A 13,365-nucleotide genomic window follows, 5' to 3' on the forward strand; every position below is an offset into this window, starting at 1 on the left:
GATTTAAACCCAGTTGTATGAATGGATAAATGAATGAAATTTTGAGCTGGGCTCATATCGGTAGTGTTTTCTTATCTCTCTTCAAAGCACTGAGTCCCATGGCTTTCTCCTGCTTGGAAGCTCTGTTATAAGCCTGATAACTTCTGACAAGTTCTCTGACAAAGGAGTTAAAAGCAGCCTGAAATTTGTGTCCTGGGAGGTTTCTATAAATTAGCAGAGCACAGCTTTGCACATTCCTTTCTGCCTATGAGGAGAGAGGGCGTGTGCCTTTCCTCCAATCAGCTTTCTTGGCTGCATGCCAAGACTCCCCTTCCAGTGCTGAACAGGAAGAGAAAAATCTGTAACCAGGGGCGGACTGACAACTCATGGGGCCCCCGGGCAATAGGGGATCAGGGGGCCCCCTTTGTCCCCAACCACACATTTACATGCATTGGTCACAGAATTGATCTATTGTATGTTTAAAATTAAATGTTTAAAGAGTTAAGAAAATAAAGAAAAATAGACTCACATTAACCACTTACATTTACTGCGGGGCTGCATCTCCTCTGAGCAGAATCACATACAGGTACTTGATTCTGCACTTGCGGGTCTGCGTGCTGTTTGATTGGACACAGAGAGCTAATCGGCGCTTCCGGTGGGCCCCGCCTGATCGCTTCCAACAGAGGCAGAACGGTGGTCTGCCAATATAAATAAGTCCCCAGAGAGCCTCCCCCACTTACATCAGGGTCCCCAGAGAGCCCTCTCTTTACATCCTGGCCCCCTCCTCCCATACATCAGGCAGCCCCCTCTCCCCCCATACATCAGGGTCCCCAGGGAGCCCCCTCTCCCCCCATACATCAGGGTCCCCAGGGAGCCCCCTCTCCCCCCATACATCAGGGTCCCCAGGGAGCCCCCTCTCCCCCCATACATCAGGGTCCCCAGGGAGCCCCCTCTCCCCCCATACATCAGGGTCCCCAGGGAGCCCCCTCTCCCCCCATACATCAGGGTCCCCAGAGAGCCCCCTCTCCCCCCATACATCAGGGTCCCCAGAGAGCCCCCTCTCCCCCCATACATCAGGGTCCCCAGAGAGCCCCCTCTCCCCCTATACATCAGGGTTCTCAGACTTAACCCCCCCCCCCCCCAAAGAGGTTCCCCTGTACCTGGCTGTGCACCTCCAACCCCCAGCATAGGAGGAGGTGGCGATCGGCAGCTCTATGGTGCCTGTGGACCACGGGATCTCCCTGGGGCTTGTATTTCTCCAGAGTGTATAGAGTGGAGAGGGGAGGGCCCTCTGACCCGGGCAGCTACAACTTTCACTCTTCTGTGAGTTGCTCTAATTGTACGCTTTTGCTGGCTGCTGCCCGGGTCAGAGGCCCCTCCCCTCTCCACTCTATACACTGTGAAGGAAAAATACTAGCCCCAGGGAGATGCCACCATCACCATAGAGCTGCCGATCGCCACCTCCCATCTCCCCCCACTGCACTGAAAGTCAGAGGTGCAGTGGGGAGATGCTGTGTCTTGGGCTCCCCCACAGCAGCAGAACTTCTCACGGGCCTCCTACTGGCCGCAGGCCCTCGGACGGCGTCCGAATGGTCAGTCCGTCCCTGTCTGTAACATATGCACTTTCTAAGGCCCCTTTCACACTGGGGCAGGGGCACCATTGGTGGTAAAGCGCCACTATTTTTAGCGGCGCTTTTCCATCATATTTGCGGAGATATTTGGCCCCTAACGCGCTTTGAACCCCCGCTAGAGGTCGAAAAGGTTAAAACCACCCGTAAAGTACTGCTGCAGCAGCGCTTTGCCGGCGGTACAGCCGCGCTGCCCTATTGATTTCAATGGGCAGGAGCGGTAGAGGAGCGCGGTATACACACCACTCCAAAGATCCTGCTAGCAGGACTTTTTATTTATTTATTTTTATTATTTTTTTTAACTCTTCTGCCAGCACACCAATGCAGTGGGAAAGCCCTCGGGCTTTCACACTGGAGTGAAGTGGCTCTTTTAGGGTGCTTTGCAAAGGCGCCCCAGTGTGAAAGGGGTCTAAAGGATGTATACAGCTAAAGAAAGCAGATATACATGTAAAACTAATGTAGGGGGATTTGTTTTTATCATCTGAGGCTTTTCAATTTACTGGGTATATGTGAGGGTTTACATCCACTTTAATGTAATACCAACCCTGTATTTCTGTGGATATTGGACAATTATTGAATATATGTGATTTTTTTTAACTTTTTTTTTTATTTTAACTGAGGGATTCCTTCATTTCCAGGTTCTACAAATGACGATACACTCATTGCTCTCCAGTGTCTGGAACTGATGCTGACAAAACGTAGGAAACAAGTTTCCCTTCAGAGAGCCCTGGCCTTTATAAAAAGACTTTCTTCTCTGGCGCTGCATGTACTGCCCAATTCTTCCATTGGCATCCTATCCACTAACAGAGGGCTCCTGCAAGTAAGTAAATGAGCAAGTTTAATAACTAGAAACTTTACCATCGTACATTTGAATAAGTGGGACTTTCTATAGCTATTAAATAAAGAAAAATAAGTCACTAACTTAAACTAAGACTGTAGCTGTGAGTTTGTAAGGATCACTACTTAAGGAGCTAAAATTACTTGAAATTAACCTGCAAGCAGGGCCCTTTGGGCCCTAGACAAAACATCTCTCATGAACTCAGTTTGGGGAAGACAGGTGCTGCAAATTAAGTGGTCAGGTATGTGGTTTTGATTTGGGGCCATAATTAAATATTGTCAGGCCTATTGTCTATAAGCTATACAAGCATGTCACTGACATGACAGCCAGAGGTGCTAAATTATATTACCCAGTAGCCCTGCATGCTTCATAGCCCCTGCACTATGCCAACAGGAGTTGCATCCAGAGTTACATTACAGCTGCTCAGTTGTTGGTGGCTATTTTGTAGTTGGGCCGGTGCCCCCCTGAGAGGCTGGGGGCAGACCTGCCAGCAGATAAGCTTGCTTTTTCTTGGCATTATGCAATTTACTGTCATCTAGTAAACCTATCAAGACCTACTCTGCTGTCATTGTCTTATCTTCAATGGTGCATTCTGTGGGGCTGTCAACACTATACTGGCCACTGACCCAGTGCAAGTAGCTGCCTATCCGATATTCTGAAACCTTAATGCTGCATGCTTGTCCCGAGTCAGTGAAGCACAAAACGGTACATATAAGATGACATTTTTTATATATTTTTTCCAAATGCTTCTAAACGCAAACGCAGCTATACGCGGCATGTAAATGCGGCAAAATTGAAGTTTTCAACGTGGGCTACTAGCTGTCAAGTTAGATTGTTCAGGAGAGGTTGTAAAAATGTCCCCTGTACATTAAGCCTTAAGGTTACAAGTGGTGTTATGTCGCAGGACCGTCGGTCTGCATAGCCTCAGTGGCCGCTGTACCTGAGACTGTGTGTGCTTTCAGTGGACACCACGGAGCAAGCTGTTGTGCCCAGGAAGCGACCTGTCAACCTATAAAGCTGGATGGCCATTAGAACGCATTTTGGTGGCCAGAGGAATTGGCATGGCTTGCCTCCGAAATGTAGTAGTTGCAGGTTACTATACAGGTCCAAAGCCATGGTCCGTCTCTATGGTTACAGATCCTGAAGAATCCTTTGGGGGGCATTCCCACAATGATGGACAAAGCCTGAACACCCCAATAGACACAGCATCATAGATGAGGTAAGGCAGGGTTTCCCTGTATCTTGTAACAAGTTCCTGGTTTTCCAGCACCTATTCTCTTCCAGAAACCTCCCACCTTGCAATCCTCAATTAAGACACTTTTTTTCATGCAGTTGCTCATATAAAGCCCACAGTACAAACATTCCAGTGGAAGATCTCCCATATTATGTGCCTTTTTGACGGCCATTATGTCTGGTAGGTTTCCAAGCTAGTAGCTTTTTTTTTTTGCATTGAGGCATTTTTTATTTTATTTTTATCAGAGACAAGGTTGTGTTGAGATCCAAATCCTTCTTTTTAACTAAGGTGGTGTCATCGTTCCCCTTTCATGAGTATATTCTCCTTCCTATCCTGTGTACTGCTTCAGAACATGACAAGGAAATTGCTCTGCCCTGCTTGGATGTAGTTAAAGTTGTCAGGGTCTACCTAGCAGCCAAGAATTCTGTTATAAAAAAATAATTTTTTTTCTTTGTTCTGCCTCTAGAACTTCATGGATGGAATCCTGCTTCTCACCCCACCATTGCCGGGTAGTCAAAACAACATACTTTCAGGGACTACTTCCTTAAAGGGGAACTTCAGTCCTTAGTTTGCTGTGGTGCTGCCGTTGTGATGCCTATGCAAGGTTTTGCCTGGCTATAGGGAGCCTATGTGCTGAGGGGCTTTACCCAGCTGCTGGGTCTTGAAACGGTGCTTCAGCACATCTGTTCAGAATATTTCCCATGCAGGGAACTCATTAGAGGATCAGGGAGGTCTCGGTAGTCACTCTTGCCTAGACAAGAAATGCAAAAGTGCTGCTTTACAACACAATAGATGTTTAAAAAAAGAACTGTCCAATTTAATGAGGGGGGAAAGCGGAGGCAGGACATGAGGACATTGAGTTTAGGGTGAATGTCCAGTTTAAGGAAAGGGCCCCTCCATTCCCATCAGGGGTCATTCCACTATTGCTTTTGGTTTCTGGCTTTTCAGCATCAAACATCTGTGTTCCAGAAGGCCTCCACTTAGTCCTCTTCACACGTTCTACCAGGTGGATATGTAGGCTTCTGCTAATGCAGGCTTCTGCTAATGCTTGCTTCGGCTGCAAAGTGTTCCAGACTGGCTCCACCCCTGCGTCTCGATCAATGCTTATTGCTTGCTATAAAAACTGGAGTCTTGTAGACTGGGCAGGGTTATTTGAGTGCACTTTAGCAAGTTTTTTCGCCAAACTTCAACCATCTGGCAGTAGCCTACATGTAATTCCTGGTCTAGGAATACATGTTCTGTGTCTCATACTGTTGTCCAAGATGAGGTGTTTATAAGCAAGTCAAAATTCAATTTTTTTTTTATCTTGGTGTAAATTGAGGCACACTGGTCCCATCCCTGTGTATTAATGTTCATGCTCTTAGAACCGGTTGGGCATGCTTATTAGAGAAGGGGGTATCTTGGGCTAGCCTACAAATATTTTCCAGTGTCCAAGCCTCCTGTAGGTGGCAGTGAATCCAGCAGTATAGGACTTCCTGTGTTTTTCACTGAACTCTAAGAAAAGGATTTCTCAGTGACTACAATGTACAATTCTATTTATTTCTGTCTGTCCTAGCAACTCTAGGGCAAGGGAAACCTGGCATGGAAAAGATCTCACTGGAGATGTTGGAATGGATGTTGGCTAATTCTCTTTTTTAGCTTCAAGACTTGACTCTGGGGAGGGGCAGGCAGCTTATGGCAATAGAATTGTTTGCCTAATTTTTACAGTTGCCTGCCTGTCCCCTCTTGGCCCTGGAGAAAGACTAATGAGGACTGAAGGAACTGAAATGAGTTTTGCACCATATGTGGCATCCCAACAAAATTTAGTTGGGTATTTCTTACAGCATCCCTTTAGCTGGCAAAGTCATTTTGAACCTGTTTGCATTGCTATCCCTGCCCAAGTTTGCTTGACCTGGGCAGAGACAGCAATGCAAAAGTTTAATAATAATTTAAGGACAAACTCAATTGTACTTTGGGTGTACTTTATCTGTTTTAATGCAATGTTTTAGGGTGTTCTGTAAATCTTCTCTGTAAAAAATTGTTAACCAAAAATATAAACACATTTCAAATAACATGATTGCAGGTAAAATATGGACATTGTGGACTGCCCAGGCTATAAACTGGAGAAAGGGGGCCGTTTTGACCAGTTCACAATGAAAGATTTGCAGGCAGTCCACTGATGGTCACTGCTCTCTGCTCAGAGCAGACCTGAGAAGTGAGTGATCAGCGGTCGTAGTCCCGATCAGGGAGCCGGGGAGTTTGGTTGACTGAGCACAGAGGAGGAGGAACACCCATTCCTCCCCATCATTGACAAATGAAGCCTGAAGCAACCAGCATCTTTTCAGTTCTGGTTTCAGTTGGCTACTGGCCAGGGAGGCAGCTAATCAAACGGATCTGTGTTTGATCGACTGCCTTGGCGGGTAGAGGAGGGATCAGGGATCTTATAGAATAAGGATAAGTTGAATAAAAAAAAAGTAAAAAGAAAATGTAAATACAATAGTAAAAAAAGTAAAGCCCCCTTGTGCTCACATGCAAATTAAAAGGCGCACCCAGTTCCTGCACACACATGTAAATGGTGATTTGCTCCACACGTGGGGTATTGCCAAATATGTCGGAGGTAGAGCAATAATCCTAGTGCCAGCGCTCATGTTTAACTTTTAAATTGGTAACCTGTGAATGCTTTTAAAGCATAACTTATTGAGGCTTCTAGGTATCATAGTTTGTCACCCACTTTAATGATACCTCTGTGTATTAGTGGAGGAGGAATACAGCAATGCCAGCTTTTTTCTGACAAAAAAATTATTTTGGCTTATTTTTGCCAGGCGGGTCATCTTTCTTTCTCTTACGTTCACCAACTGACACAGCTCCTTGCTTAGACCATCGGGTTGTTACGCCACCTTCAGGAGAGGACTAGGCAGAACATGTTAAAATAAAACTAGAACTTTCGAGATCCGCCCAAGGGGTGGACCCTTGGGTAACAACCCTTCAGCCTGCTACTGCAGCCTCAGTTTTTTTTTCTGCCTAGTGAAGAAGGACCTAGGAACCCTGCGGGCCCATCCGTCCGTGGATTTTTCTGCAGAAGTTTTGCTTTTTGCGCAAGATATGCTATCAGCAGCCGGGTGGCTGACAGGCTGGATACCCTTATCCTTGTAGTCTCCCCAGCCTGGCCAGCGGGCGTGTGCAGACCAGAGATATGCTCTGAGTGGGCCACGACATGCCCCCCACTCCAGGGGCGGCCAGTGGGCGTAATGTCCCAGGGCACACATATGACTGGGCTACTGATGTCTGCGTTGGTGTGCCGGGCCGGCAGCCACCCTGTACTGATCGGAGAGTGGGTCTGTGATGGAATGTTCCCCAGCTCTTCAGGACTGGTAAGTACAGCTCTCCCTGCCTTGGTGGGGATGAGCAGCTGGGCATTCCCTGGGAGGTCGATTCGGGGGTCCCTTACCTCCCCCTCTTCTCTCCCTGTCCCTTTCTTCCCTCCCCCCCCTTCCCTGTGGGGGATGCTGCATGGGCTGCTGAGTGGTGTGTGTGTGCCATAGACGGGGCGGACTGCGCTGGATAGCTGTGCCCTGGATGTGTGTAGGTCTCTCCCCTGAGGTGTCTGGAGGCTGTGTCTGCTGATTGCTGTTTTACCGCCATTGCCTGTTTTTTCACTGTTCTTCATTGCATACGGTGCTCAGTGGCCATTTTTGGTGTGATTATGTAGTCCTGCGGCCATTTTCCCTGTGATTGTCCTTTATACTGGACGCTCGGCAGCCATTTTGTTGAAGCCTGAACACGGTTTTCAGCTTCAGCGCTATTCATAAGAGCAGCACGGTTTGGTCTCTTATGCATCTGGGAGCTGACACAGGCACACCTAGCTGGGCGGCGCAGAACTCGGTCAGGGTGGTGAGTCCTGCAGGAGGAGCCCCTTAGCCAGCAGCAGTTAGGAGATTGGGACCATCACTGTCCTAAGTCCCCAACAGGTGGCAGACAGGGTAGGGTCAGCATGGCTTCAGCACGTTTCTTCCCCCGAAATCCAGGCAATTGCAACTGTTTCGCCTGCAGACAGTGCAGTGCCTCTGGAAGCTTTGTCGGCGGTCCTTAATTCGTTTGTTGCCAAGATGGAGGTGGTGCGTGGGCGCAAAGGTGGTAAAAAACGGCCCCAGTCCCAGCCCCCCACGGTGAGAAGTTCGGACAGTGAGGATGATTCCCCGTCCGGGTCCGTGCGCGATAAAGCGCTTGTTGGAGCACTTATCACAGCTGTACATGATACCCAGAAAATTCAGGAGCCAGCAGATCCCTCCTTTTGGGTCCCGTTGTTGGAAATACAACAGCTTTCAGTTTAGCCTATTGACTGCAGTTCTCAAACGGGACACTAGATGTTGCTAATGCTCAGTGATATGTTATGCTATACATCTTTCTATGATGTGTTGTATTTCCTGTATGTAATGCTGTACTTGTTTTTCTTTTTCCTGTTTTTTTCATACCATGTGAGGTGACATTATTGCTAGTGTGGTTCTGTTCCAATAAAGAAGTCAGTTCCTGTTACTCCAGTGTCTAATCTGAATTGACTCCACTGCACCCAGCAATCGTACTCTGCAACAGGTTATGGACCCAGTGTCCAGATAAAGTCTTATGACCAGGTGCGGCCCAGACAGAACAAAGCCTCGAACGGGAGACAGTGCAGCTGATGCAGAGATCGACATAAGGAAGTTTTCCAGTGACATCTCCTATAGACAAGTAAGACTGTTCACATATAAAGGAAGAAAAAATGGCCGGAAACTCAGAGCTTAAACTTTCAGTGGCCAAGCTGAGCAATGACAGTTATCAGCTATGGAAGTTCAAAGTAGAAATGCTATTATCCAGAGATGACTTGTGGGAGGTTACCACCACAGAGAGGCCACAGGATAATCAGGACTCGGACAAGAAAAACAGAGGCACGGGCCACCATAAGTTTACTATTGGAGGATGATCAGCTCATTCATATACGCCATGAGGGCACAGCGAAAGGTATGTGGGACGTACTGAAAAGACTGCATGAAAGATCCAGTTTAAACGGCAAGCTTTTTGCTGCGGAAACTTTATAAAATGAGACTTGGCAGAGAACAGGACATGCAGGAGCATATAAATGCAATGCTGGAAGTGATTGCGCAACTCGGATCAATCGGAGAGAATATTACAGACAGTCACACTGCAGCCATGTTATGCAGTTTGCCCGATACATATACTGCACTAATCAATGCACTGGAGACACAACCTGAGACAGATCTGATGGTAACATTTGTAAAAACCAGGCTCAGAGTGTGTTTCAGATGCCAAAAACAGGGACACATAAAGAAAGACTGTACTATATGGAAAGCAGAGCAAATGACAGTGTCCCTCTTATGCTAAACAAAAGGTCAAAACCACAATCAATGATCCATGGGAAGGAAACTGGAATGCCACATTCAAAACGACAGGCAACAATAAATGCCAAGGCTGGTGCAGCGATTTGGGGGCAACCAGTCACATGACGAATGATAGACATTCACAGAACTTGATCTGAACAACAAAGAAACTATCTTGCAGATGGAAGCAAAATACATGCAGCAGGATATGGGCATGGAACCCTCATATGCCTGGATCATGCAGGAAACAATTTAGCCATACCAGTGAAAGATGTGCTTTATGTTCCTAATTTAGAAGGAGGACTCTTATCTGTGAAGCGTCTAACAGCCAGAGGACTCGCTGTAAAATTCCAAAGTGACAAGTGTTCTATTCTGAACGGCAAACAGACAATAATAGCAAGTGCCAAGCTGGATGGTTATCTTTATCACCTCGACACAGTGAAGGAAAAGGTGACTATGTACACACAAGCACAATGACTGTATACGTATATGGCACAGTTGTCTAGGGCACAGACACCCAGAATGCATACAGGAACTACAGAGGAGAAACAAGTTTCAGAGGAAGCCTCTCATACTTCGGAGCGATAATGGAGGTGAATTCACAGGAGGTAAGATAGAAGAGTACTTAAAACAGAATGGAATAGAACATCAAAAGACAGTCCCGTATACACCAGAACAAAATGGAGTAGCTGAAAGAACAGAACTCTGAAATGATCAGGTGTATGCTGACAGACTCTGGATTACCACAAAAATACTGGGGTGAGGCAGCCATGACAGCTACATATTTGCAGAACAGAATTCTTTCCAGAACAGCGGAGAAAACCCCATATGAACTATGGCACAATGAGAAGCCAAGTGTAAAACACCTACGTTTTTGAATGCAAAGCATTCATCTACATACCTGAAGAAAAACGCACCAAACTCCAGAACAGAGCAATTGAAGGTATTTTCGTTGGATACAATGACCATGTCAAAGGTTACAGAATCCTAAATCCTAAAACCGCAACAACATAACCTTTGTTGAAGATTTAAGAGACAATGTAATAACAGTGGAAGCAAGAATAGAAGAGAGAGACAACCTTGACCAGCCCATCTCTGTAACCTCCGAACAAACAGTTGAGGTGAGTGCAGACTCAGCCAGTACTGAAGAGCAGACACAAGAAGGCTCAGACACAAAAACGAGACATTCAACAAGAGAAAACAAAGGTAAACCACCTATACGTCTCTCATACAAAGCAGGTACTGCCGGTATCAACAAACCTGCAAGCTGGGAAGATATATCTCAACTTTCAGAACAAGAAGCAAGTAAATGGATAAAGGCTGCCGAGTAAGATGAAATCCATGCATGACACTAAAACATGAACACTTACAGAACTACCAACCAGAAGGAAAGCCATAGGCTGTAAATGGACTTTAAAGTGAAATACAATGCAGATGGCACTATCGAACGGTATAAAGCAAGATTAGTAGCCAAGAGCTATTCTCAACAATACGGAGAGGACTATGATGAGACGTTTGCACCAGTAGTCAAGCACACTACAATACGGACTTTACTAACGGTAGCCATCACAAGAAAAATGCAAGTGGAACATTTTGATGTGAAAACAGTGTTTCTACATGGCGATTTAATAGAAGATATTTACATGGAACAGCCGCCAGGATTCAAAGATGTACAAAGGTTAGACCTAGTATGCAAACTTCGCAGGAGTATATATGGTCTAAAGCAAGCAGCCAGAGCGTGGAATCTAAAAATAAATGAAGTGCTTACACATCAGAACTTTCTGAGGAGTAAAGCAAACCCCTGCTTATACACAAAGAAATTGGCAAACCGATGGGTCTGTATGTTTATTTATGTGGATGATATCCTGATTTGCTTTGATCAAGAAGGGGACGAAGCAGAAACGCTGGAAAAACTAAATCAGCACTTTGACACCAACGATCTTGGCAACATAAAGCATTACCTCGGTATCCAGATCGAGAGAGAGAGGAAGATGGCAGCTTTCTTTTGAACCAAAGCCACAAAATACAAGAAATAATTGAAACATTTGGAATGGAAGACGCCAAACCAGTAAAGTCTCCCATGGAAACCAACTATCTAAAGGAGATGAATTGTCAAGATAACCCATTACCTACTAATACTCAATACAGGAAAGCAATAGGGAAATTGCTGTACCTTACTACTGCTACAAGGCCGGACATTGCAGCAACTGTTGGAATCCTATGCAGAAAGGTTTCGATGGCAAATAAAAGGGACTGGAATGCTGTAAAGCAAATCAATCGCTATCTTAAAGGGACTTGTCGTGACAAGTTAAAGTTACTAGTAAGTGATGAAAGCACCTTAATAGGATATGTGGATGCTGACTGGGCAGGAGACACTGGTGACAGAAAAGCTACCAGTGGCTACTTATTTTTTCTGTCAGGAGGTGCCATCAGTTGGACTAGTAAAAAGCAATTCTGTTACACTGTCATCTACTGAAACAGAATATGTTGCTGCAGTGCAGACAAGCCAAGAAGTTATATGGCTGAGACAGCTATTAACAGACTTGGGTCTACAGCTGGGACCAACAGAAATCTGAGGACAATCAAGGATGCCTTGTACTTGCGCACATGGAAGGAGTTAATTCAAGAACCAAGCACATTTATGTGACGTTCCACTTTCTTGGGGATCTTCAAGAGCAAGGTCGTCTTGAGTTGCATTATTGCCCAACAAAGGATATGACAGCAGATATCCTTGCAAAGCTCCTGACCGCTGAAAGACATTCAAGGCTTACAAAGATGGGTTTAACAGACTAAGCCTTAGCTGTTGAGAAGGGGTGTTGGAGATACAACAGCTTTCAGTTTAGGCTATTGACTGCAGTTCACAAACAGGACACTAGATGTCGCCAATGCTCAGTGATATGCTATGCATCTTTCTATGATGTGTTGTATTTCCTGTATGTAATGCTGTACTTGTTGATTTCTTTTTTCCTGTCTGTTTTTTTCTTCATACCATGTGAGGTGACGTTGCTAGTGTGGTTATGTTCCAATAAAGAAGCCAGTTCCTGTTACTCCACAAGGTCCAATCTGAATTGGCTCCGCTGCACCCAGCAATCGTACTCTGCAACACCCGTAAGCCAGCCCGTACACCTAAGGTGTTTCCGTATCTGCCTTTTTTTAGATAAGTTCATATACAAGGAATGGGGTTGACCGCAACTGACCTTTTCGGTCCCCAAATACATGGCGGTGTGTTACCCCTTTTGGGGAGAGCCTTCTCAAAAAGTGGTTGGCTCCTCCGGTCTTGGAGCCCCTAGTATCCAGGTTAAACAAAGTAACCACGATCCCGGTAGAGGGTACTCTTGGCTTTTAAAAAGCCCACGGACAGGAAGGCGCACACAGCCCTTTTTTCCGCCCGGGGCTTTGGCTCAGCGTCCCTAGCCCGACCTCTGAAGGACAAAAGCGTCCCTGGAACCGCAAGCCTGCAAGCAAAAGTGCTACCGCATGAAGGTTTGCCCCCGCCTGCAACACGGGTGGGGGGTTGCCTTCAGGAGTTTGCAGCCCGGTTGGCCTTTCAGCTGTCCACAAAACAGATTCTTCCCCTCCAGCATACACGTACTCCGGGCTCGCCGGGAGGCCCTATTGGGGGCGGTAAGGGACCTGCTGAGTCACGGGGTGATATTACCTGTTCCGGAGTCAGACCGTTTCCAGGGGTTCTACTCAAATCTGTTCTCCCCAAAAAGGAAGGGGTGCGTCCAATTTTGGACCTAAAAGCCCTCAATTACTTTGTAAAAGTACAGAGGTTCAGAATGGAATCAGTTCGCTCAGTAGTCGCTGCACTCCATCAAGGGGACTCCCTGGCATCTTTGAACATCCAGGATGCTTACCTGCACATACCCATATATGCCTTCGGCATTAGAGATTTGCAGTTGGGGAAGCCCACTACCAGTTTGTGGCTCTCCCCTTTGGTTTGGCATCAGCCACCGAGTGTTTACCAAGGTATTGGCTCCTGTTTTGGCGTTGCTGCGACAACGCGGGATCCCGATCGTGTTTTACCTAGACTATCTCCTCCTGAGAGCATTTTCCGCCTCAGAGTTCTAGGAGGATGTGGAGATCACCATGCAGACCCTGCAGGAATCTGGGTAGCTGTTGAACCTAAAAATGTCAGTGATTGTACCGATTCAGCATTTGGAGTACCTAGGCTTACTGCTGAACTCCATGGAAGCGAGAGTGTTTCTCCATTCAGACAAGATGCAGACTCTCACAGCCGCTGTAAAACTGCTGATTAACCGCAGGTGGTCATCGCTACGCTTCTGCATGCGAGTCCTGGATCTCATGGTGGCCTCCTTTTTGAGGCAGTAC

The 13,365-nt window shown here is 46.4% G+C and overlaps 1 protein-coding gene across 1 annotated transcript in view; it reads left to right on the forward strand.

The window, feature by feature from the left end:
• Positions 1–13,365, forward strand: part of NOC3L (NOC3 like DNA replication regulator) — a 122,493-nt gene that overhangs the window by 91,682 nt on the left and 17,446 nt on the right. The window contains exon 17 of the mRNA XM_077454239.1: positions 2,246–2,427. Within this exon, the coding sequence (XP_077310365.1) occupies positions 2,246–2,427 (182 nt within the window). The remainder of the gene's footprint in view (positions 1–2,245; positions 2,428–13,365) is intronic.

The sequence above is a fragment of the Lithobates pipiens genome, unplaced genomic scaffold, assembly GCF_037356315.1.
Source record: "Lithobates pipiens isolate NorthernLeopardFrog02 unplaced genomic scaffold, aLitPip1_a1.2 Scaffold_25, whole genome shotgun sequence".
Classification (NCBI taxonomy): Eukaryota; Metazoa; Chordata; class Amphibia; order Anura; family Ranidae; genus Lithobates; species Lithobates pipiens.